The sequence below is a fragment of the Neolamprologus multifasciatus genome, chromosome 11, assembly GCF_963576455.1.
Source record: "Neolamprologus multifasciatus chromosome 11, fNeoMul1.2, whole genome shotgun sequence".
Lineage (NCBI taxonomy): Eukaryota > Metazoa > Chordata > Actinopteri > Cichliformes > Cichlidae > Neolamprologus > Neolamprologus multifasciatus.
Window position 1 is genome coordinate 27571032 of NC_140449.1, and position 23816 is coordinate 27594847.

A 23816-nucleotide genomic window follows, 5' to 3' on the forward strand; every position below is an offset into this window, starting at 1 on the left:
AATTATTATGATCACCACAAAGTACTGGACATACACATTTTCTTTACAGCACGCTGTGGCAAAGATTAGATAAGACATATGTGATATTTCTGCTTTAAAAATAAATAAATAAGGATATGAGGAGATCGGAGACAGTGAATGGTTAATGACTCTGTGCAGGCAGGCAATTTAGGAATGCTAGCTTGCATATTTGGAACCCTTCATCTATAATTTAAGAGAACAGTGTCTTAATAAAAGGCCAGCATTGATTAAAAGTCTTAATCAGTGAAATTTAATAAAAAAAAATGTCTCATTTCTTATCATAAAGCTACAGGTAAAAATTATACCTGCATATTATTACCAGAACGGAAGAGCATCCAGTTAGAAAAACGTCAGGTCTTCACTTGTAGTTAAAACCAAACGTAATCTGAAGTTTCATCATCACGGTTTATTCATTTTGACAGAGAGATTCATTTGGGTTCAGTTCAGTTTAACAGTTAAAACTGAAGTGCTCCTTATAATGTATCATTCTTTGTTTCACAATGCCTTTCCCCTCTAGAGATGTCTGTACCTGTACAAAATTACTGTAGTTTGAGGCCTATAGTGGATTTTGCTCTGCTGATTATGAAACCATTTAAACACAGCTCACATAAACACTCTGCTGCTTCAGTCAACTTACTCCATCATTTTAAATGAGACAGCCAAACAAACCAAACCGAATTTCATAATAGGATTTTATAAACCTTTAGTCGTTATATTTATATCCAAAGAAATTTTAATCTTCACAAAGAGATTATTTCTCCATTTTTTTCTTTTGTTTTTCACTTGACTTTTCCATAAACATCTTTACATACATTTAACAATGTACATTAAAAATTGCATATTTGCTATTCTGTGTTACATTGTTAAAATCAATCTGAAGTGCAATAAATACCAATTTAAATCAAAATTACAATCAATATCTATAGTTTCTTATGCAAAATGATAGGGTATAGGGAGTTATGGCTACAGTGTGTGTGCAAGTCTGAGAGATGACTCTATAAGACATGGTGTAAACTGACAAGTAGTAGGCTTCTTGGTTTGTTTAGATCAGATATGAGGTTTGCTCTGTACTAAGTAAAAAGCTACACAATACAATGTTCTCAACTAGCTTCAGAAAATCTGAAGGCATGGTACTTCAAAGGTAAAGATTGCTTCCATTAAGCTATTGCTTGCATTAAGGGTAACTTATGACTATAATTGGAACTAAACAAGTACCAGGGACCAAACTCTGGACATCATGGTTCCTGTGAATTTGGCCATTTATTAAAAAAAAGAAGAAAAAACCCTGTCTCTTGTGAGTTAATACATTCAATGGATAAGCAATGCTAAAATACTAAGTACTCCTTTAATGATTAATGGAAACAATACAGAAAACACAGCCTTTGATTTAACTTCATGTAGATTCATGTAGTCAGAGGTTGGGAACTGTTTTCTAACCTTCTATTAAGACAGTGTTCAGTCAGAGTGGCTGAGTGACGTGTGACAAAACTGCTTTTCATTTGTCAGTCTGGCTTTTCACTGCTGTTCAATACTTGAATGTGTGCCTGCTGGCAAAAGAATCATGCAGGATGTTTACTGTACAAACTAGAATCCCTGTCACCATCAATATACATCAAATTAATATATTATTGACACCATCATTATCAAGTTAGACTATTAGTGAGCTTTAATAATACACCACAGGTTCATCAAATGTCATTGAGTAGCACAACCAGATGGCTTGTCAGCATCACCTTTTGCCATTCAAACATTTGACGCAATCCTGTGAGAACAAAGCACAGACCTCTAGTGAGGCGATGCTGAAACTTCCCAAAGATCCCAGAAATCAGTGTCCAGTGATCTTTCAGCACAATTTGAATACACACACCCATTCATACATACACACATTGTCTATAGGAGATAACACTTTGGCCACTCACAAGCAAGTATGTTGTGCTTCAGGTCTGTATTTTCTAGTTGACTCGAATAATTTTGAAGACACACGTGCATTGTGGAAAAGAAGTAGAAAATGAGACACTTTGCGTTGGCCACAGTGGAAGAAATCCCCTCAGATCTCATTCTTACACCTACACAAAAAATGCCAGAATCAAGGTTTGATCTTTTTCAGAACTGGAAAGTGTGTCGCTTAAATTTACAGACTTACTATCAGAAGTGATGGTGACTTTTTCCAGTTAAAATGAGAGGCTACTGTGTCACAGCACACATTAAATACAATTATGTAGAATCTAAAGGCATCTCCTTTTCTCACTTCTTACACTTATCTTCTTAGGACACAACAAGATAGGAGAGGGTTCGCTCTCAGTACACAGACACATAAAGATAAGACAACAAAAAGCAGTTACTCCTTGCCCTGATGCTTCGACTGGCAGCAGACACAGTGACAGTTAAAAGAATAGATGGAGAGCAAACGGTGAGACAGACACAACAGCAATCAAAAGGAGAAAAGAATAAAAATATGGCCACCGTTTAACGCTGTGTGTAGAGACAATGTACTGCAACTTGAACTAGGCTTGAAATTAACATGTGTTTTACATTGTCCAGTTGGTGTTGCTCAAAACCACCAGAAATACCAGTTTTTTCTAATGGTGGTATGTGACGGGGGATCCCATGGAGGAGGGGCAGTCCATAGCGGCGGAAACTGCCACAGAGCAGATTACATGTGATAAATTTGATAAAATGAGGGGGGAACAAAAGAGTCATATGCAGAGTGAAATCCAGGAGAAGAGGTGGGGTTATTACACAGTTTACGGGGCAGATGATGTGTGTAATATAGGGCTGCCACTGCATCTCGCATAGCCGAGGGATCAGGGAAGGATCGCGATTCATTTGGCTTTGATTTCTGTGTAGTTGCTGCCGTCATCCCTCCTCCCTGAGGCCCCCTCCCTGGACCTTGCCCCGATAAACTCCAGGGAAGCGTAATTCAGCTCTTGCCTCTCCAGTCCTGCCATAGAGCCCACAGATTGATAATCCCCGTCTTCTCCCTGCAGACAGAAACACAGTTTAGCGGCAAAAATCAGCGGCAAGGTGCCAGTGACACCTCAGATAGAAGAGCGCGACAGACACTAAAGAAAAGATGTTAGTGATTACTGGTCGACATACTGAGAGGGAGTCTGAGATGTTTCCTGTTAGACTGGCAGTTTGTGTTAGCAATGAGGCAGCCATGCAGAAGGCAGTATTGGAAACAAACGGCAGTGTACAGAACACAGAAGCTGATATGCGAGGAGATGCATCTGTCACTGAGGCTTGTGTTTTTTGGTTTTTTGGTTTAATGGGGATTTGTAGGGGAACCTTACCGTAGTCTCCTCTAGAATGGAGTTAAACTTTGAGCCCAACAGCTCTGTCTTAAGCTGTGCAAGAGTTAGGGGAGAGAAAAACACACAGAAAAACGCAGAGAAGCGATGAAAGCAAGAGAAAAACAGTGTTTGGAAAGGTCATGGTTGGAGCTACTAGACTGCTAGTGGGACAGATTCTTTCTGGTACCTCATTTCAGAGGTTAACACGGGGTCTTATCATGACTGTACGACTTTTTCATTACACAAAACTTTAACCCCAAACAATCTGAGAATGGTAATCCAACCCATCCTCAATCATAATCATAATCATTGACATCAACATGTCTCACCACTTTCTTCCTCAGATTTTGTTTGTCCTTCTTGACTGCGCTGTAGTACAAAGCTGGGTTCTCCAGGACCACGTCCTGCCTAGGGTTGCCATTCTCTCTGGGGGACGGAGTCACATAATCAGACTCGGTCTCGACTGCCACTAACGCAGGGCGACACGCCAAGCCTGGGCATCCATTTTAAAACAACAAGCTCTGTAAGGTTATGCTGGAGGCCAACCGTGGCTGTGAGTGACGTGGTTATTTTATGGGTTTAGTCGCTGAGATCACACCCACTTCAGGGCCAGAGAAAGCTTGCAAATTTGGTGGTCCAAATATGCCTTGAGGCTAAAATAAAGCACTTTGGTTAAGAGGGCTACTCGAGTTGTATTTAGCATAGCAGGTCAAGGATACAGAAGCAGTGTCAGAGAAGGGAATCGTGCCTGCAAAATATAAGGTTAGTCCAGCTTGCTAACCAACTCCACAAGGCAGCCAGTGTAGATCTCCAAGGATTTCAACAAGGACTTGTCACTGCAAATGAACTGAAATTGCTCAGGAGAAATAATTCTCACGTCCACATCAGTCCCACATTCACTCGTATACAGTGTGCAACGATGTGTTTTAGAATGGATGACTAGGCTTAAGTGTTTCCTTGGATTTCAGAAAATGCTTAGTAAGGAAGTTGACTACTCCTGCCTTGCAACGGCTTCTCCATTAGTTTGTCATTTATACTCACTTCTTGTTGTTGTGACCAACATATCTAACTGCTGCAATGATGAAGGCTATGACTGCCACTCCTCCAATGGTGCCGACTATAACTGCCATCATGTACTTTTCTGAAAACAGAGGTGGTAAAAACAAAAATGAAGGGGAGTGAATTACTGTAAACTTCATTGAGTAACACATGGAGAAACTGCCCACCGAGCTAACAAGCCATATACACTCACTGGCAGCTCTTTTAGGTACACCTGTTCAACTGCTCATTACACAGATGTCTAAACAGCCAATCACATGCCAGCAATTCAGTGAATTTAAGACCATGTAGAAATGTTCGAGTCAGCTTGCTCAAGTTCAAACAAAGCATCAGAATGGGGAAGAAAGGTGATTTTGTATTTCAGTGACTCAGAGTATTTCAGAAAGTCCTGACCTATGGGGATTTTCCCACACAACCATGTTTAAGGTTTACAGAGAAAGGTCAGAAAAGAAAAGAAATTATCCAGTGAGTAGCAATTCTCTGAAAAAACAATGTGTTGTTCATGCTAGATGTCAGAGTGTGATAGTCAGGCTGCTTTGTGCTGATAGGAAGCCAACAGTAACTAAAAAAAACACTCATTACAACCAAGGTAGAAGAGCACCTTTGAACATACTATCTTGAAGATGATAGACTACAGCAGCACAAGAACACACAATCAGCTAGCACGACTGAGGCTACAATACACAAAGAAATTGGAAAAATGTCTGGTCTGATGAGTCTCAATTTCTGCTAAGGCATTTGGATGTTATGATCAGAATCTGCCCTGTGTCAGCAGTTCAGGCTGTGGCGGTGGTGCGATGGTGTGGGGGATATATTCTTGGCACACTCTGACTTCCTGAACATTGTTTAAATGCCACAGCCTACCTGAGTATTGTTGCTGACTGTTCATTCCTATGTGAGAACAGTGTACACATCTTCTGACGGCTGCTTCTAGCAGGATAATGTCACAAAGCTCAAATAATCTAAAACAGGTTTCATGTGAGATGCTATCGTGTCAGTACGGAGCAAAACTTAGGAATATTTCCAGCAACTCCTGGGAATTAATGCTGGTCTGAAGACAAAAGGTGGTCCAACCTTGTATTATTTATACCTAATAAAGTAGGCAGTGGATGTTGTGAGTATTTATTGCATAGTCTAGAGGATTTAGGTATAGAAGAAGATATAAAAAGAAGAAAAGAGACTCTTTTTTTTTTTAAACTGCTGACCATTGTGGAATTTTTAACTGCTAATCAAATAGGAGAAAACTGTGCTTTTTTTGTTCGGATCCATTTTCTGTAGCAAATCAATAAACATTTAATTCATGGAAATGGGTCAATGTAAGTGGAATTGATTGAAAATTGACTACGGTGTTTAAGTTTATTGTAATTAGTAGAAAAGCACAAAAATTTCCATTGCCTTAAGCTTCATGACACATAACAGGAAATAGTCATAACCAGGCATTGCTGACTCGTAAAGTACAGATAAATGTCAGAAAATAACATCTGACATGTATTAAAATCTTTATTATAGTGCCATATCAATTTAAATAGGATGTGATAATAGTGACACAATCCCACAATACTTATTGTCAAACTAAATACTAAGTAAAGTTGTCTACTCACTCTCTTGCTGCAGCTCCAGAAGTATGCTCTCTCTTCCATATGCATTGGAGATGCTGCAGTGGACGTTGACAGCAGGGCTGCCGTTGTCGACCCGTTCACCTTTCTCCCGTAGCTTGATCATTCCTGTGGACGTGTGCCCGTCTGTGTGCATGTAGAAGTTGTACCGGCCGTCTGTTTCGTTGATGGTGATGTTCAGATCAGGCAGGTAGAACTCGATAGTGGGTTCAGGGTTTCCTGTGGCCATGCAGACACACTGGACACCTTCCCTCACCACTGTGCACTTTGACTCCTCCAGAAGCACAGGGGCATCTAATGAGGGAGGGCAAGAGATGATTACATCAGATAGCTGTTGACTAGTAACAAATTATACTCCTTTGGTCAAGATTTCCTTTAACCTCCTAAGACCTGAACTAAGTGGATAACAAGCCCTTGTAGAGCAAAATTGAGTATTTTGGTCTAAATAACCCAAAATGTGATGTCCATATATGTGGACGCCAGGTTCTAGGAAGTTAAAGTATGTTTTTACTCAAAGGAAATAAGAAGTTTTGTGGAATTCTACAAAGTGCAATTCACCGTACAGATAGCACATTACCGTACATTGAAGGGTTACACAAACGTATCACTTGCTGCCAACATGCTTTATTCTTTGACCTAGTTTTAGACTCCCTTTAAAAATATAATACAGAAAAGTGACGCACTCACACTCGACAGTGATGTTGAGGGAGCTGCTGGCTCTCCCATGCTCATTCTCTGCCAAGCAGCGGTACTGTCCATCTCCCTGCGGCGTGATTTCCGCAATCGTCAGCACTGACAGCTCATCCGCAGTGATGGTGCCCACCAGTTGCCCATCCTTCAGCCAGGTGAGGGTGGGTGCCGGGCTTCCCCGTGTGCTGCAGTGCAGGGCCAGAGTGGTACCCTCTACTACTGTAATGGAGTCATTTACCATAGGCTCATGGGGAGGATCTGCAACAAAGAAGAGAAAATGAATTTGTTATGTTTACTATTCATATAAGAAAACCTCTATCTTATAATTCTTACATAAGATCCTTCTTCATTTCAAAGGCACAGAATTAAATAAAACCCACAATATCTTTTTTTTTCTTTTGGACACACAGTGACCTAAATGAATAAACAGTGACTTTGATATATCTAAAAATATGCAATACAGATTCTGAGCAGGTTTTTGTAGTACATTCATTTACTGCAGTATTGCAGTGCAAGTTGAACTGGCTGAAACATTGTGATATCAGAATTTTTGCCTTGTCTCACCCAATGTTTGTACCAAAACAAAAAGAACATTTAAGCTCTATGGACCAGATACATTGACATTTTATTGTGGGTTTTAATGGTGGTTATTAAATGAAATCTTATCAGTAAAGTGGCAATAGTTTGGAAATCATTGAGCATCTATAGATTCTTGTTGTGAGTCCCTGTTTAGATCAACTGTATTAATAAATCCACACGGGGGGTTGACATTCAAAAGATTTTCACTTATGCTTACAAATGCTGGGGTTGGGAGTCATTTGCTATCTCAAAAACTTACACTTTACAGCCAGGTAGAGTGAGGTGTTCATGATGCCATAGCCATTGTCCCCAACACAGGTGTAAATTCCCTCATTTGCAGGTGTCACATCATCTAGCATGAGTGAAACATTGGATGCTGTGTCCCACAGCAGCTCTTGGTCTCCAAACATCCAGGCGATCCTGGCAGGAGGGTTACTGTCTACCTCACAGTGCAGTGTCACAGAGCTGCCTTCCATCACCTCTGAAGAGGCATTCACCCACACAGAGCGTGGAGCATCTGTCAGGAAAAATATAACAGGGAATTTATTTTCCAAGAACTCGAATGATGTCTGCAATTCACAGAATAACTGTCTCCTAAAAAATGATTTAATCTTTTCAATAAAAGAAATCGACAAATTTACACCCTCAAATAAAGGTTGAAAGGTAGCTCTTTAACTTGAGGGGACTTCAAAGCAAATTATATCTAAATAAAAGTGAAACATGCAGATTGATGTTTTGTACTAAATACTGTACAAGCACCAGATTTTGTTTTCAACCATGCTAGTGACAATATTAGTCAGCAGTTAGCTGAAATGGTTCAGCAACTTTTAGATCGGTTTTTGTGAAACGAAAGTGAAGTGAACAATAGTTTATAATATGAGTTCACACTTTGGTAATTTGAACTGGAATATTTTGTACTGTTTCATAATAGTGGGATTACTGCTACTTCAGATTTATCAGCGTTAAGAAGGTTTATTCATCTATCACGATAGGAACAGAACAGAAACTGCAAAGATGCTGTCTTGATCTGAGGTCATTTCATACATGAGATTTAGATGAAAAAAAAGTTGTAGGCTATTGATTTCTTGTCATCCTCAGTGACTACTTAAATACTGTCATAGCACCTTTGAAATCAGCTGTACTATGTCTCCGTGTTAACTAACAATTCATTTTAGGCTCTTCGGTTATTTTTTTCTAAACCATAAAGATATCTCTTAATGCATGTTCAATCATCCAGGTAAGGGAATCCCAGAAAACTGAATCCAGAATCAACTTTCTGACATAAAGATATGCTTGAGTTTTGTGATCTCTGAGAAAAAGATCCACTTCAACTCACTTCACTGCAAACTGTCAGGCTCAACATCCCGTTTGAAGCCATACTAACATAGTGGAATGCTTTTCAGTCTTTCAGTTTGATGTTTTTATTTTTTTTACTTACACTTGACGTCTAGATTAATGAGCCTCTCATAGGCTAGTGTTGTGTTGGGGTAATAGACCCTGCAACCTAGAAGCTGCCCATTGTGCATGGGCCTGGGTGTGAAGGTGAGGGTGTTGGAGAGGACTGCTGTGTTGCTTTCTTCCACGAGGTCAGTGCTGAATTCTGGGTCGGGCAGGTAGTCCGTGTACATCCACTGGATTTCTGGAGTCATGTCTGGGCAGTTATCAGGAGCATAGCATGTAAGCTCCAAGCTCTCGTCACTAACAATCTCCTCTGGTACATCGATGTTGGGCTGATCTGGAGACAGAAATATAAAGGGAAAATATGATTGTTATGGCTTTTTTTAATAGCTATAAATTTTCAGCTATAAAACGACTTCCGATCATCCTGTCATCAGTCACTTACCCAGAACCTTGAGCTCAGTGAAATCGGGGTATGTATAGATGTTGGCTCCACCGAGATCTGCACGAAAGTAGTATCTCCCCGTGTGCTCGGTGCCAATGTTGTTGATGAGCAGAGTGCAGTTCCTCTGGTGCAGATCTCCCAGCAGCTTGGTTCGGCCCTTGTAGCTCTCGTGCACAACGTCTGTACGTGATTTAAAGACTACAGGAGGGAAGAGTTGTGGGTAGGGCTGCCCAAAATACCAGATACCATGAATGCCACGGCTCGGCCTTATTCCAGACGGATACATAAAGGTGCAGGGGATGACCACACAGGAGTTTGTCATGGCTGAGATATCCCGAGGTAACCAAACATTCCACTGGCAACTGGCATCTGGGGGAAGAGACAGAGGCTCAGTGGACTCTTCAACATACAGGATACACATAGGAATACTACCTGTCTATCATCATAAAAATATAGAAGTAAAGGAATTTATTACCACTGATGAACAACAGCAGTGGTAGGAGCAGCTCTAAACACCACATGGTCTCTGCTCAATACTGGACCATAGACCTCTGAAACAGACACCATGCTGTCAGTCATCAACAGAAAAACATACACATACACACAAATATCACGTTTCCACCACTGATGCTGCTGCATGACTCACACGCCGCACTAAAAAACAAATTCAAGATGTTCTTAATGTTTCACAGTTTCTTGGTTTTATAGTATATCATAGCAATCCTCTATCAAAAACCCCAATGTGGAACTTTTCAGTAAAACAAAGAAAAACAAAGATCAGAGTATCAGTTGTATCAAAGTCCCACAGGTTTTACTTTTTTGTCCGGTACAAAACATGACATGACATTTCTGCGATATTTAGTGTGCAACATGAACCACACATTACAGTATACGGACTGAAAAGTGTCATTAAAATCCAAAAAGATAATACATTCCTTCTTGCTATACTGTAAATACTACAGAAAAATATAATAATGTCAACGTCCTTTCTGTCATGTCCTACATTTAAAAGATGTAGAGTTAACACTAACTTGAGCTATGTCTATGAATATGTATATTAAGTGCAGTTAGTGCTGCTTGCAAAGGTTCAGCCACAAGTTGAAAACTGCTCATATGGAGAGTTTTGGCTTTTTATCAGATTGGGTTGTGGTGTGAACATTCTTAGAAAGAAAAAGCACCTCGTATACAAGAAGTAAAAATAGGTCTTACTGTTTTGAACTACTGTGGTTTTACCTTGAAATACGGATGGTTAAAACAAATGGAACGTCTGAGAACAATTCTTCAGCAGTTCCACTAGAGGGTGTTCACTCACACCCAGACAGCTTGACAGCCTCCGTCTCTGTGGAAAGAAAGAAAGAAAATACCAGTGACATCAGCATTGCCAGGCGATTACAGCACTCGCAGCCCCCTCGCTTGCACAGACCAATAGTAAGTCACACAAACACAGCATCAGTCAGCACCTGTTTGCTCCCCCTCAGTAGAGTCACTCTCATTATGGTTGCCATACGTAAGCCGATTCAGTGAATGGCTCTCACTGTTTCCTGAGCTTTGACACAAAGCCAAACTCCAGTCACCACACATCATGTCATTAGTGGATTACTGGTACTTTCTGTGCTGTACTACAAATCAATCCGAGTAGACAATATTCACTTATCAAAGCGTATGAAAACAAGTGAGATAATAAGAAAGTGAGAAACAAAAGCACATTACCACAGAAGAATCAAGCTGTTTGTGTTGTTTACTTCCTTTGCTCACTTTATAGTCTCGAATATCAACCCTCAGGTTGAAATAAATCAGTTCATATAAATTTTCATCACATCTATTATGAGCTCTAATGAATAATATTAAAGTACCACTGAACAGCTACCCTGAAGTACCCCTGAGCAAGGTACCGTCCCTACACACTGCTCCCACTGCTTCACTGAGTGAATGGGTCAAATGCAGAGAGAGTAATTTCCCCATGGGGATCAATAAAGTATACATTATTATTATTATTATTATTATTATTATTATTATTATTATTATTATTATTATTATATTTCTATATAAATTCAATCTGTCATATTTTATTTTATTGGCAATACCTGCACTGTAAATGCAAAAATAGCTGAGGTTTGATATCCTAATAAAATCATGGCCATTTCAAGAGTACTGGGGCCAGAATTCAAATATACATCCCATTACTGTGGTGCTCAGAAGGCAATAAAAAATGTGTTGTCCTTAAATTCACCACCAAACAGCAGAAACAGACTGCAAGAAAAAGCTCATATTACTGAATCTTACCCTTTCTAATTCAACTGAAATAGTCATGTTGACATGTAATAACATATGTTAATAAAGGCTTGTTGGACTATTTCTCTGTTATTTTTGGATATGTTTGCCTTTATTTTCCAGTATGCTGTTGAGATGCACAGTAGAGTGGGAAGGAAGATACCATGCAGTAAAAATGACATGTGCTCTGACCCCCTTATTGAGGCTTTTACATTAAATTATGCACCATAATGTCTGCATATTGCTCCTCTCTGAGATGATAAATAGCCAGTTTCTCATAAGCCTGGAGTTTTCATATGCTTGCAATGTACTCTGAAATTATCATAATTCACTCATTTACAATCCAAAGTGCAATATAATGCCATTATATTTGTATTATTTACTTTGAGTTCACAGTTGTTTTCTTATTCCTAAAGAAATCTATTTGTCTAAATGTGGCATACAAATGAGATGTACACCAGCATGATGACTGTTAGTTTGGACGTAGAATAAATGCCTGTAGAAGGAGAAGCAGCGGATTTCAGCCTCACGATGCAGCAGCCGGTGTGTGCAGATGGCGGGTCTGAGAGTGGATTGTGTTTTAGAGCTTCGTGATTAACACATCCCAACATCCCCCAGAGAATCCTTGACCAATATTAGCCTTGTTGTTAGAGAGAAGGGAAAATTCAGTTGATTTTACACTGAAAGAAGCACTGCATGTGCCACTTATCATGCAGTCCAATAACTAGTCAGTCACAGTCACAAATTCCTAGGAGCATGAGGATGTAATTTTATTTTTACACTTTATATTTAAATTTGCCTGTGATCTTTAAACCTACCGTATCTGGTTATTTTGGGCACCTGGAAGCAGTGGACTCAGGTTGGGAACACAGTATTATCATGAAGTTGTTACCAAATATTTAATCATTTTCATTTCTGGTAAACTAGCATAATCATTTGAATTTGATTTTCTGGCCACCTGGTAAATGTAATCCCAATGGTGTGTCTTGTTTAGCTATGTTTTTTATTCTAGTCCTGAGGGAAATTACTCTTCAGTTTCTAAACACTTCAGTTTCTAAACACTTCAGTTTCTAAACACTTCAGTTTCTAAACACTTCAGTTTCTAAACACTTCTATGCTAACCAACTTGATGCAAATTGTGTGTGGTGTAAAGCTGAGGGATTTTTAAACCTTTTTTTTAGCAAAAAAACAAAAACAAAAAAAAACAACAGCTGCCTGCTGCAACTGAAAACTGTGCTATTGAGAGTGATGAAAGTGAACCTAAACAGTCTCAGAACTGCACAAGCAAATTATAAACTCTGAGTAAGTGAGAGGACCTTTTTTATCAATATTTCAGCTACCAAAAAACCCAAATATGTAGAAAGGGTCAGACTTTGAATTCTTGGCCAATAATGTCACACTGTTGGCTGGGACAATTCAAACTTTTCTCCAACGTTGCGTCAACCTCAGACATCTGCACTGCAACAAAAAGCCAAGAGCTAAGTAAGTGTGTCCAGGGTGAGAGGCCATGCATCAGCAACATAGGAGAGAATAGAGCACAGCAGCTGGGCAGGGCCACTGACACCACCACCAACCTTACCAACAAAGGCTTTATTGATGGGATAGACAAATGGCTGGCACAGAGCACAGCATACGTGTGCACACTTTTATATACGCGACTCACGCAATGCACACAGAAAACACTTGCCTCATAACAGCCTCAGCACCAGGCTCCTGCTGCCTCCCAGCCTTGACTTTTTCTTCGTCTTTCCTTTGTTTTTGCTCTCCCCGAGTTGGTTTTCTTGCCCTGCTTCCCAGATGCCACTGTCTGTGGGAAAGGATAGAAAATGGAGATAAAAAGATATGTTGAAGCAGACAAGGGGAAGGGGAAGAGAGGAGTCTGTGTGAGCTCTGGTTTACATGTGTTGTGGGCAGATCTGAATATGTGTACTGCAGGCCCACTCAGCATTCCTTTACTTTCCACCACTTCCATGCACTGTCCTATGTGCCTTGATGCCCTGAACTTTGAGCCTACATTATGCTTCAACCTCTGAGACTTCTTGACATTTCTTGAACTTTGTTCACACAGACTTGTTGTTGTGACTGAGACACAAGGGCCAAAGCTGCTTGGTGAAGGAAAGATGACTCATTATTGGTTTTAGTAAAATAACATTTAAACTTTAGGGAGAACATGAAACATGAAACTTGATGTTAGTTTCGCTGTGATGTTAGGGTTCATTTGTGTTCACCATGACTGCATAATCAATGCAACCGTTTTCCAGATGTGTGTGGGAAAGCATAGAGTAATAGTCTAAAGCGCACAATTAGATTTGTGAAAACCATGTCTAAATGAATTTAAATTTCTGAAATTAAGAGTCCTCGGGGCATGATCACTGATCTTTCCAGCCTTATGCAAATCTGCAGTAATATTTTCCCTACTGAGGAATGTTAGTAGGCAGTAGTACAAGCATGGATCCACTCAGAGGTCTACTTAGCTGACGTATAAATATAACAAAGGCAAGTTGTCTCTCCAGTAAGGAAGTTTTTTTTCTCACCCTTATTATTATATGTAGAGTGAGTCACTGTTCAAGAGCCATTAGGCCACAGGCCAAGTCATGGCATTGAAGGAGTTGTGGATAACCTCAAGGGAATCCCTCTAGAAACAGACTGGAGAGAGTCTGAAGAAGACAGTGTTGCATTGATGTTATGGAGCTATGTACAAATGAATGCACAGCATGCCATAACCCCTACACACACATGCAGCATAAGGCATGCCAGCACACTCCACAGTGTGGGGTGTGGAGCTATGCGACCTTCCTCTGCTTCCCTTGGTGCTGGTTGTAAGATGAGCATGCTCCATTGTCCTGCTGGGACTCATGCACTGTATCATTGCCTATACAGTGCATGCACATTAAAGACTCAAAGGGTAACATTAAAATGTATCACATTTCTTCTCTGGTCCTTTATCTCAAAAAAAGAAGCAGAGGGAACTTTACAGAGAAGCAATTAAAAATAGTTTAAATGTAAAAGATAACTCTGAGTAATCAAACATGTTTAGCTTCATCTAATCTGTGTGATGCCTTGTGCAAAAGGTCCTTTTCTAATATCTGAGGCAATCAAACTTCACCGTAATCATTTATTCCCCATCACACTTCGGGGATACAGATGCTATCTAAACAATCAGTTCTGCTAAATCAGGCCACGACACCTTTGATGAGTCATTTTATATTACTGAAATTGCTCACACAAACCAAAAGGTTTACACGAACACCGCGCTTTGCCAAGAAGAACATTTTCATTGTGAATATCATCTGCACCACATCTATACGAGCATCACCAGAGCTCTTGGACAGAGAGAAAAAGAATGGGAACCTTGTATGCAGAACACTGCTCATTGTCCAAGTGAGAAACTGAAGGAATTTTTCCGGAACAGGCCCGCTCACAGCTTGTGCTTTGCTGCTTGCCTGTGACGCGCGTTGATCCGCCACAAGCTAAGGCTCCCACTAAAATACTCAGAAGAGCAGATGGTCTTAAAACATGGCTGCTCCCCCTCCCACACATGGCGCGCTGAGCTGCAATGAGCCCAGCGCACCACACACACACACACACAAGTGTGCACAAGATACAAACATAAACACTGAGATATGCCAACATCCAGTCACACATTCTGTCCAAGGTACTGCAGAGTGTTGGCATAAGTAAAAGACTGGACGTATGTATGGCTCATACATAAGGCTCATCATGCATGTACTTATTTTAGTGTTTAGGTACATTTTAGCTATGCTTTACTCTTATCTGAAGTCTTTTGCAGGAAACTTCTGCTGGCAGTATCATATACCCAAAAGTGAGAAACCACAGAAAGATGGCCTGTGTTTTTCCCGGTATTTGCATGAGTTTGTGGGTGTGTACCATCACTTTCATCTCAAACAACACACAGAGATAGATTACAATTATAAATGGAGGCTTTTACCAAGAGCAAAACACACCCACAGGATATTAAAGCAAGCTTTATTTGGCAGACCACCAACATACTAAGAGACCAGGAGCACCAATAGCTTATATTTCTCAGCTACCTGGCAAAACCAACTACTGGCAATCCCCAACCCTGTGTGCAGATGGTAAGCCACAGGCCTTCTCTCTTTACAGCGTTCTCCCTTCCGCTCTGAACAAAAGGGGGCGACAAACAGTGCCATCACCTGTTCAGCCACACAGACAATGCATATGTGGATCCATCTTAATGCTTCCTAAAACCTTCCATTTGACTTGATGTCCTGAAACAGTGTGTATAAAATGCCAGGTGTGGATTTAGTAAAAAAAAAACAGGAGGTATTCCCATTGTTGAAATGTGAGGCTAGTTTAGATTAATCAGAAAATTTCTAAATCGCGACAGTTTAATTGGAAAGACAAAATTTTCTTCACATATCCATTAAACCTAGAAGTGTCACAAAGTTTAAGGTGAGAAATTCAAATGTTTCTTGACAGCCGGTGTGATTTAGCATAAATTAATATCTCTTTGTGGCTCTGCGATCTTCTTTAAAAATCACTAATTGGTATATAATTAACCAACATTATGCTCTCCTCAACTCCTGAAGCAGCACTCTGAATTATATGAGAAACACATTTGGTTAAACATGATTGTTTCCACTTTTCCCCTATAAAAAACAAAACATCCTCTTTGAGATTCAAGGAATCACTCCAGCTCCTCGCAGTCTCATTACAGAAAGCATATACATCCAAACTACTGTTAAATGACTTGTAAAAATGTTTTGCTTGGTGTGTAATCGAAGAATCTTCTACCTGGCATCACATGTCTGATTAGACCGTAATATGTTGTGGCATTTGCAGGAACAGCTCAGTGCTAATGGCACAGGCAGCAAAATCTGTCCAGTAATAATTGGCTGGGCTTTTAGCATCCCCCGCTAATGTTCAAAACACACACACTCACTCATCCATGCACGCTTACACATCATCACAAACACGTTCAATCACGCAAGCGCTCATAGAGGTGTACACATGCATAGACACACACTTACTCATTACCTAACTTGGTCTAACTTGTGATTCATACAGCACATCTCACTTTTTTCACATCCTCGGTCACTCATCATATCATTTATGAACACTCACGCAAGCAAGCGCTCACTCACCGTGTCCGTAAGTGTTTGACCTTAAAAAACAAAATTGTTAAAATCAGATTAATGGACTGATTAAATAAAATTCAATCCCCATGTGAAGAAATCTGTATCCTGTTGCTTTTTCTCTCAGGAAAAGATAAAAACCTCAAAAGAGGATAAAAATCACAAATAATGCTCCTCACCTGTGTAGGTGACCACAGTCGACCTCCAAACGTTCAATAGCTCCTGTATGAGCAGCTTCAGCAGCCACACTCACATGCAAAGCATCGCACCACCAAGACCTCTCGCCACCCTCTGTACCAAGCCCCAACAGTGGGGAATAAAGTGCTCTGCCCACCACCACCACCATCACAACCATCATCACCAACAACACCCCCCACCCCCCCCGCCCATCTCAAAATGAGTCCTTCAGTGTAGCAGCATTGTTCCCAAGCTTTGCCCCAAGGCTCAGCCATTCATAAATACACATGGGGCCACAAAGGGCCACTCTGTTCCATCTCACCCCGACAAATACGGGTGAGACTTTGAGCTCCAAGGCCTTTCTGTCCAACATGATGACTTGGTTTAGGTTGGATGGAACTGAGCATATTTGATCATTTTGGATTGATGGAGAGGCGATCCACTTCTTTCTGGATGTCAGTGTAGCACAAGGCAGGAAATGAGTTTGGGAGGGAGGCTGAATAAGAGGGGTATGAGTGAAAAGAAATCCTATGAGGCTCATTCAAAGCCTGTCATTGATGGAGACTAAAAACCTCAAATAACGCTAGGAATCAGAGGCTAGAAAAAATAAAGAATGCTTTACCCCATGAATAAATAACTATACACTTAGAATAGTGTATGTTCCTTTTTCACAGAGCCAAAGCTTCAAACACTAATATCAGTGGATGTACAAGAAATCCCTACGAGGTAAAAGCTATGGATTCAGGCTCTGTTTTAGACAGTGTTTTTTCCTACTATTGCGTATGATGTCAGCAATCACCGATACCCTAATATGGTCTTCACACACAGCTGGCTATAAGTACAGAAGCCCCACCCACTTGATGTTCAAACCTTTTGCTTGAGTGGCTGGTTGGCGGCCAGTCAGAAAAAAATGAGCTAGAAATGAGCTAAGGGCTGTGACCTATGGGGCTGTGCATAGGGGGGTATAAGAAACACAAGGATTATTTTGAACTATGAAGTCCAAAAATGAATATATGGAGTCTAAGATAAGGACAATTTAGATGTTAAAGGGTCTGCTACTGTTTTGTTAAGCAATAGCTTAACAAAAGAATGGGGATAGCTCAGTGGTGGCCCCATGATCAGAAGGTCAGGGGTTCGAATCCACTGAACAGCTAACCTGAGGTACCCCTGAGCAAGGTACTGTCCCTACACACTGCTCCCTGGGCGCTAGATTGGTGGCTCCCCACTGCTTCACTGAGTGAATGGGTTCAATTTCCCCATGGGGATCAAGAAAATATACATAATTATTATTAATAAAAAAAGAGAATTAACAAGTTGGAAACTGGGAATTACAATGCTCCTGATATGGCATGAAATTACCACTAGGGCCAATTAAACAGTAATTATGACATCATAACTCGTCTACGTTGTTTAAAGTATGGTTGATTTTCCCTAGAATTATTTGGCTTGGCTTTTTTCCCCTACATCTTACCATAGAGCTGACGCTGATGATTTGCGTGTGAGAACCATCTCCTCTGCCTTGGTGAGTAAGGACACAGCAGACTCCTCCTCTATATCCTTTAGAAGGGCCACACAGTGATCTGAGGTCACTGTGCAGTGGTTTTTGAACGCATTCATTTTCCTTTCTACCTGTGCAGTCTGTGTAATAGTTCTGCTTTGCAACTTTTCAGCCACCCTAACACATAACAAGCAACAGCAACATAAAGACAGTCTGGGTAACTAAATTGTGACATTAGCATTTTATTGCTGCTTAAGTTTTGTCCAAAGTCAGTTCATCACATTTCTGTTAACTTGCTTTAAGTTGCTTCAAGTTAGAAAGCACACCTGCATGGTGATGCTAGCTGACCTATAAAACTGCCAACTACTCCTTCCTTGCTGTTACTAGAAAATGCATTATTAAGCCTATGTGGAATTACGAGTGTTTAGACAGTAGCATGGTGCTGTAACCGTGTCATGAAGCCCCAAGACTTGCAAACAAACCTCCTCCCTCCCCCTAACACAGTAGCCATTGTCTCCCAAAGCCTTCTGGGACAGAACAAGCTCAGCTCGAGCCTGACACCGCACAACACTGGGAAGTCGATGTGCACAGATAATTGTCTTTTAATCACAACAATCCCCTTTTCTCTGCCCTCGCTCATTTGTCTCTGTCTCTTGTTCGACTGTTCTCTCTTGGTTGTAATTCTTGTGCCTTTCAGCGAGTTTGACTGGCCACAAGCCGGGCTGAAAATGGACAAAAACTGATGGTTTCAAATTTAAAGTGTCAAAAGCTGAGTTCTAATCTTAATATAATTTTATTCATTCCTTAACAGTTTTTTTCAAAAATGATGAAAAAAATAAAAATGATGAAATTTAGGTTTTCTGGACACGTATTATCTCGAGGCATTGAAAATAATGATTGTCTCCATCTCAGGAACAAAAGCTTGTTGTCGAGGTGTGAGCACTTCAAATGAGGTCAGACATCCACACATGGTGCATGCAGCACTTGGCCATGTGTGGAGGCAGAAATTGAACTTTCCTGAAACCTTTTTATGAAATGATTCTGATTACGTTTTGCATGAACAAATGCAAACCAAGAGTGGCTTTGCAGAAAGGCTGTCTGAAAGTATGAAAGCTCATCTCCATTTGAAAGATTACTGTCTCTTGTCTCAAGGACATCTGCCATTTCACCTTCCATTCAGCTGTGACTGCTCAGCTATGAGCACTTTTACATTTCAGACATGGCGAGACTACGTGTCATGGGAACTAGTTTATTTCAAGCAAACTCTGACTGGGGCGACCATGGCGCTGGGGGTTGGGAAGCGCATCTGTAACCGGAAGGTTGCCGGTTCAATCCCCGGGCTCTCTGTCCTGGTCGTTGTGTCCTTGGGCAAGACACTTTACCCTACCGCCTACTGGTGTTGGCCAGAGGAGCCGATGGTGCGATATGGCAGCCTTGCTTCTGCCCCAGGGCAGCTGTGGCTACAACTGTAGCTTGCCTCCACCAGTGTGTGAATGTGAGAGTAAATGAATAATGGAATTGTAAAGCGCTTTGGGTGCCTTGAAAAGCGCTATATAAATCCAATCCATTATTATTATTATTTTGTAATCCTGGAGCCTGTTTCACAAAAGCCACCCAACAAATGGTGAAGAATTATTTTTTCCTTTAACAAGTTAACTTGTAAATGGTTGATAATGGTTATAATCTCCCTCCAACAACAGGTTTGTTCTCTTTGATTTCCCATCTTGTTTAATGAACTAATAAAAAAAAGCCCTGTACACCCATGTTTAAACCACATGGGCGATTATGATTGTTTTGGTTAATTGGACTTCTTATCTGGGCTTTGTAAGTGTGCACAGATGCACTTCACTCACTCTACTGTTACATTTCTTGAGTCTGGACATATCAAACATTTATTATTCTTATTAGAATCGAAAGGCTCTGCCACCTTCAGCTTGAGCCATAGAAACTAAACACCTGCATGTTAAAGGTTTTAAAATGTTATTCTTAGCTAGAGATTTCATAGAGAAGTATTAAATTAGGGATTAAAAGTAGGTGTGCAACCAAAAATTGAGTCACTTTTTGTGGACAGTGTTACTGACAAAACTTCTAATCCACACATGCTCTAACTCTTTCGCAATGTTAAGAGTAAAAAACACCAGAATCTACATAATGCAAACAGACAAAGACATACTTTTACAGCATTCTAGTGTAACTATTGAGGGTGTCATGGTAAGAGAGCGATATAGAGGGGGGGGGTGTGGGCTGGGATTGTACTGGACAGAGACTAGTAACCGAATAAGCCTCTGAGAATGGACCCATTGTGTCTCTCTTCGCTTCACTGGACAGTAGCAGATAGCTACCATTTGCAAATAGATGAAGAGTTGGTGAAACACGATGATTTCATGTTTCTGTTATTACACTTAGCAGATGTTCACCTAAGTTGTTTTATATCTGGTATTAATGCATTTAACTTTAAAACTGGCATTGCTTAAACAAAGTGTACCAGCTGCTCAGGTATTTAAGCACTGAGTTTCCTCTCATTTGTATAAACAGAAAGAATTTTAATCTCAAAGTTAATGTCCCAAGAGAAAAAAGTCTTGCTCAGAAAGATGGTGAAACTCACAAATTTAACTTGTCATTTATTTCCCAGTAAAGTAAAGTAAAGTATATGGTTTGGTATTAATCCAATTTTGCCAATATCAGTGAGAATGAAAATGAGCAATTCTTAAAGGGATGTTGACCCTATTTAGGAGGTTGGATACAGAGCTGCAACATGTCGCGTTTTGTGTTGCAAGGGATTTTTATTCCCAAAGGTCCACCTAATCTCAAATTTGTCCTAAATTCCCATTTTGTGCTCCAACTGTCATGGAGCGGCTTTGGATTTGTAATGTGCTTGATGTTCAGTTTGTGTCTATGCAGGCCCTCATTAGGAAATCCGCCTATTTAAAATGTTAACTTTTTCAAACTGGACATATTATTGACAGCTACTTTGATTTAAAAAAGAGAAATAGTAACCTGTGACCTGTCACTGTTTGTTTGAAGCTTGTTTTTGGGTCTGTGTTCTGTTGAAATCGCCTAAACGGGATTTGTCTATCGACTTGACGCTACAGATAGTTAAAACTGTGTTTAAAATGACTCAAAGGCAAAAGGACAGCATGGCTCCAACGTGAAAAAAAACATTGAACATTAAATGATAATTAGCTGATAATTTGTTAAGAGCATAGGGAAGCTCAGCGGTTTATTTTTTTTTTCTTTTATCTTTTGGTCAAAATGTTTGAAATACACAATGCAAGGATATCAAACAGAACATATCACCAATTTTCTCTGTGTATCATACTTAGATGTAAATGGATAACCTGCTAAAATGTGACAGGGTCACCTTTAATTATAATGCAATAATTATAACATGCAATCAAATACACAGCACTGCTGTAATGTACACGTATCCTTTCAGAGTTGCCACAGTAGTTCACTGTCTGGTATTCTGTTGCAAAGCCAAGTCTTTTAAGTGAGAATTTCAAATCCATATGATATAAGACAAAAAGAGTAATCACATAGTTGAAAAACCTAATCTGACTGCTCACAATTGTAGATCAGAGAACAGCAGAGCTCTTACCTTATCAGCTGATCAGACGCCACTGAGGAGACTCGTGTCTCTCCAACATTTGCTTTCTCCACTGCTCTCTCTCCTCCCTCCTCTCTTTCGCTCTCTCTGTCAGCAGATTGGATCTTTGGCACAGAAAAACTGTGATTGGGAGGCCAGCTGAGGATTATTTTATTTAATTTAAGATTGTTTCTGTTTTTTCCATTTTAATTTTTTACAATTTGGCTGCCATTTCTATCGTTATGACAACATTGTAGCCAGTGAAATAGATTTCTTAACCCTCTACTGCATGACTTTTTAATTTTGGGGGAAAAATATTTTTCTCAATTTTGGGGGAGCTTTAGGGTCACTAATAATAATATCAATCATATTATTATGATTGATGCCCCCCCCAAACAGATATTGGTTTGTTGCTTCAAGGCAACACTGTGCGACAAGGGTAGTAAAATGCCAAGTTATTCTATAATAAGTTGTATTAGTACAACAAGGATGAACAAATAAATACACAACAAATAAACAATGTAAACATTTCACAGAACAATAAAGCACCAAAATATCCAACATTTGACCCTAACCCCATGCGTGCGCACACACACACACACACACATTGTGTTTCCATCACTTTTGGGGACATTACATTAACTTACATTCATTTCCTGGAGACTTATCCTGACTCTACCCATCACAAGTCCCTGCCTGAACCTTACCCTAACCCTGACTCAAGCCTTCACCCTAAAATTGAATGATTTACCTTGCAATTTGTCCTCATAAAGTAGGTGAGACCTCACAATGTGATTGTGTAAACAAATTTGTGTCCCTACAACAATAAGTAATACACGACCACACACACACACACACAGCAAAATTGTTATGGCCTGGATCAGGCCCACACAATGTGCTTACACATGGCCCACATACCGCAAAGAATGACGGTGGCCCTTTGGTGGCCCAGACCTGGTTTGCAAGAGGTGGCCCACACATGGGCCAGCACAAGGCCAGTTTCAGACACACTGGTGGTCCTGTCCTGGCCCATGTGTGGATTACCTCTGGCAAACCAGGTCTGGGCCACCAAAGGGCCGTCATTCTTTGCGGTATGTGGGCCATCTGCAGGTGGTGTGCAGCCACGGGCCAGTTGTAGACACACTGCTGGCCCTGTGCTGGCCCAGAACGGTTTCATCCTAATGTGTACCTTAATCTAGCCATGTAATAACAACATGTGCCAGAACATGCAAAACAGTGCAAAAGTAACATGCCGAAACTCTGTTCAGACAGTGAATGGACTGATTTTTATATTGCGCTTTTCTACTCTCCCAGATTACTCAAAATGCCATGTCCACCCACTTTCGCTTAACTGAGTGCTTCCTAACTACATTCATATACATTCACACTCTTGACATGCAGACTGGAGGAGCCAGGGATTGAACCACTAACCTTCCGATCAGTTTGTAACCTGCTCTACCACCTGAGATATGACATGCCATCGCATAAACAGTGGCGTCATTGCCAGACCTGGCAAACATCTGGTTGACATACACTCTGCCAAAACACCAGTCAGTCAGAAGTGTCAGCTTGATGCCAGATCTGGGCCAGACCTGTTTTCTGTAGGCCTGGGCCACATAAACCAAGCCACAATCAAGCCAGATATGGCATGCCATCGCATAGACAGTGCCATCTATGCCAGGCCTGATGACATACATCTTATCATGCCAGAAGTTAGCCAGCAGTGCCGACTTGATACCAGATCTTGGCCAGACCCGCTTGCTATGTGGGCACTAACACACACACAGACACAGTTACTTTACCAACTGACCCCCGAGCTCCTAAGTGTCCCGCAAACCTCATTCAGGGATCCACTCCTCTACTTCAATGTCACTCCCTGAAAGCTCACTGTCCTCACTTTCTGAGGACAGGAAGTGCACATTCCCTTGGTTTCCTTCCATAAAAGGTATTACATCCATGTCCCGTAATTATGAGTAGATTGTAAAGTAAAAAAACATTGACTATGATCATATAAATGCACACAAACACATCTCTACACACGTATGCAAATGCATTATATTCCCTGA

General features: G+C 40.5%; 1 protein-coding gene across 5 annotated transcripts; it reads right to left on the reverse strand.

The window, feature by feature from the left end:
• Nucleotides 1-699: 699 nt before the first annotated feature.
• Nucleotides 700-21887, reverse strand: mag (myelin associated glycoprotein). Of its 5 annotated transcripts, none has more exons than XM_085177404.1 (13): nucleotides 21763-21887; nucleotides 13060-13179; nucleotides 10335-10440; nucleotides 9577-9652; nucleotides 9102-9470; nucleotides 8697-8993; nucleotides 7518-7775; nucleotides 6677-6937; nucleotides 5975-6283; nucleotides 4356-4455; nucleotides 3644-3740; nucleotides 3315-3368; nucleotides 700-3002 (listed from the first exon to the last, which is right to left on the reverse strand). In XM_085177404.1, the coding sequence occupies exons 4-13, from the start codon at nucleotides 9620-9622 to the stop codon at nucleotides 2844-2846; spliced, it is 1950 nt and encodes a 649-aa protein (XP_085033530.1). In that variant the 5' UTR covers nucleotides 9623-9652; nucleotides 10335-10440; nucleotides 13060-13179; nucleotides 21763-21887; the 3' UTR covers nucleotides 700-2843. The 5 variants fall into 5 exon arrangements, with proteins under 5 accessions (XP_085033530.1, XP_085033531.1, XP_085033532.1 ...); XM_085177405.1 differs by lacking the exon at nucleotides 21763-21887 and adding an exon at nucleotides 16669-16815; XM_085177406.1 differs by lacking the exon at nucleotides 3315-3368 and having other exon boundaries at nucleotides 21763-21875.
• Nucleotides 21888-23816: the final 1929 nt, after the last annotated feature.

Bases quoted from the DNA above. Each gene is read 5' to 3' on its own strand.
- mag (XM_085177404.1), bottom strand. From the start codon at position 9,622: ATGTGGTGTTTAGAGCTGCTCCTACCACTGCTGTTGTTCATCAGTG. The intron at 9,471-9,576 runs GTAATAAATTCC...CTCTTCCCCCAG, and splicing joins ACTGCTGTTGTTCATCAGTG to ATGCCAGTTGCCAGTGGAAT. The intron at 8,994-9,101 runs GTAAGTGACTGA...TTCTGTCTCCAG, and splicing joins CACTGAGCTCAAGGTTCTGG to ATCAGCCCAACATCGATGTA.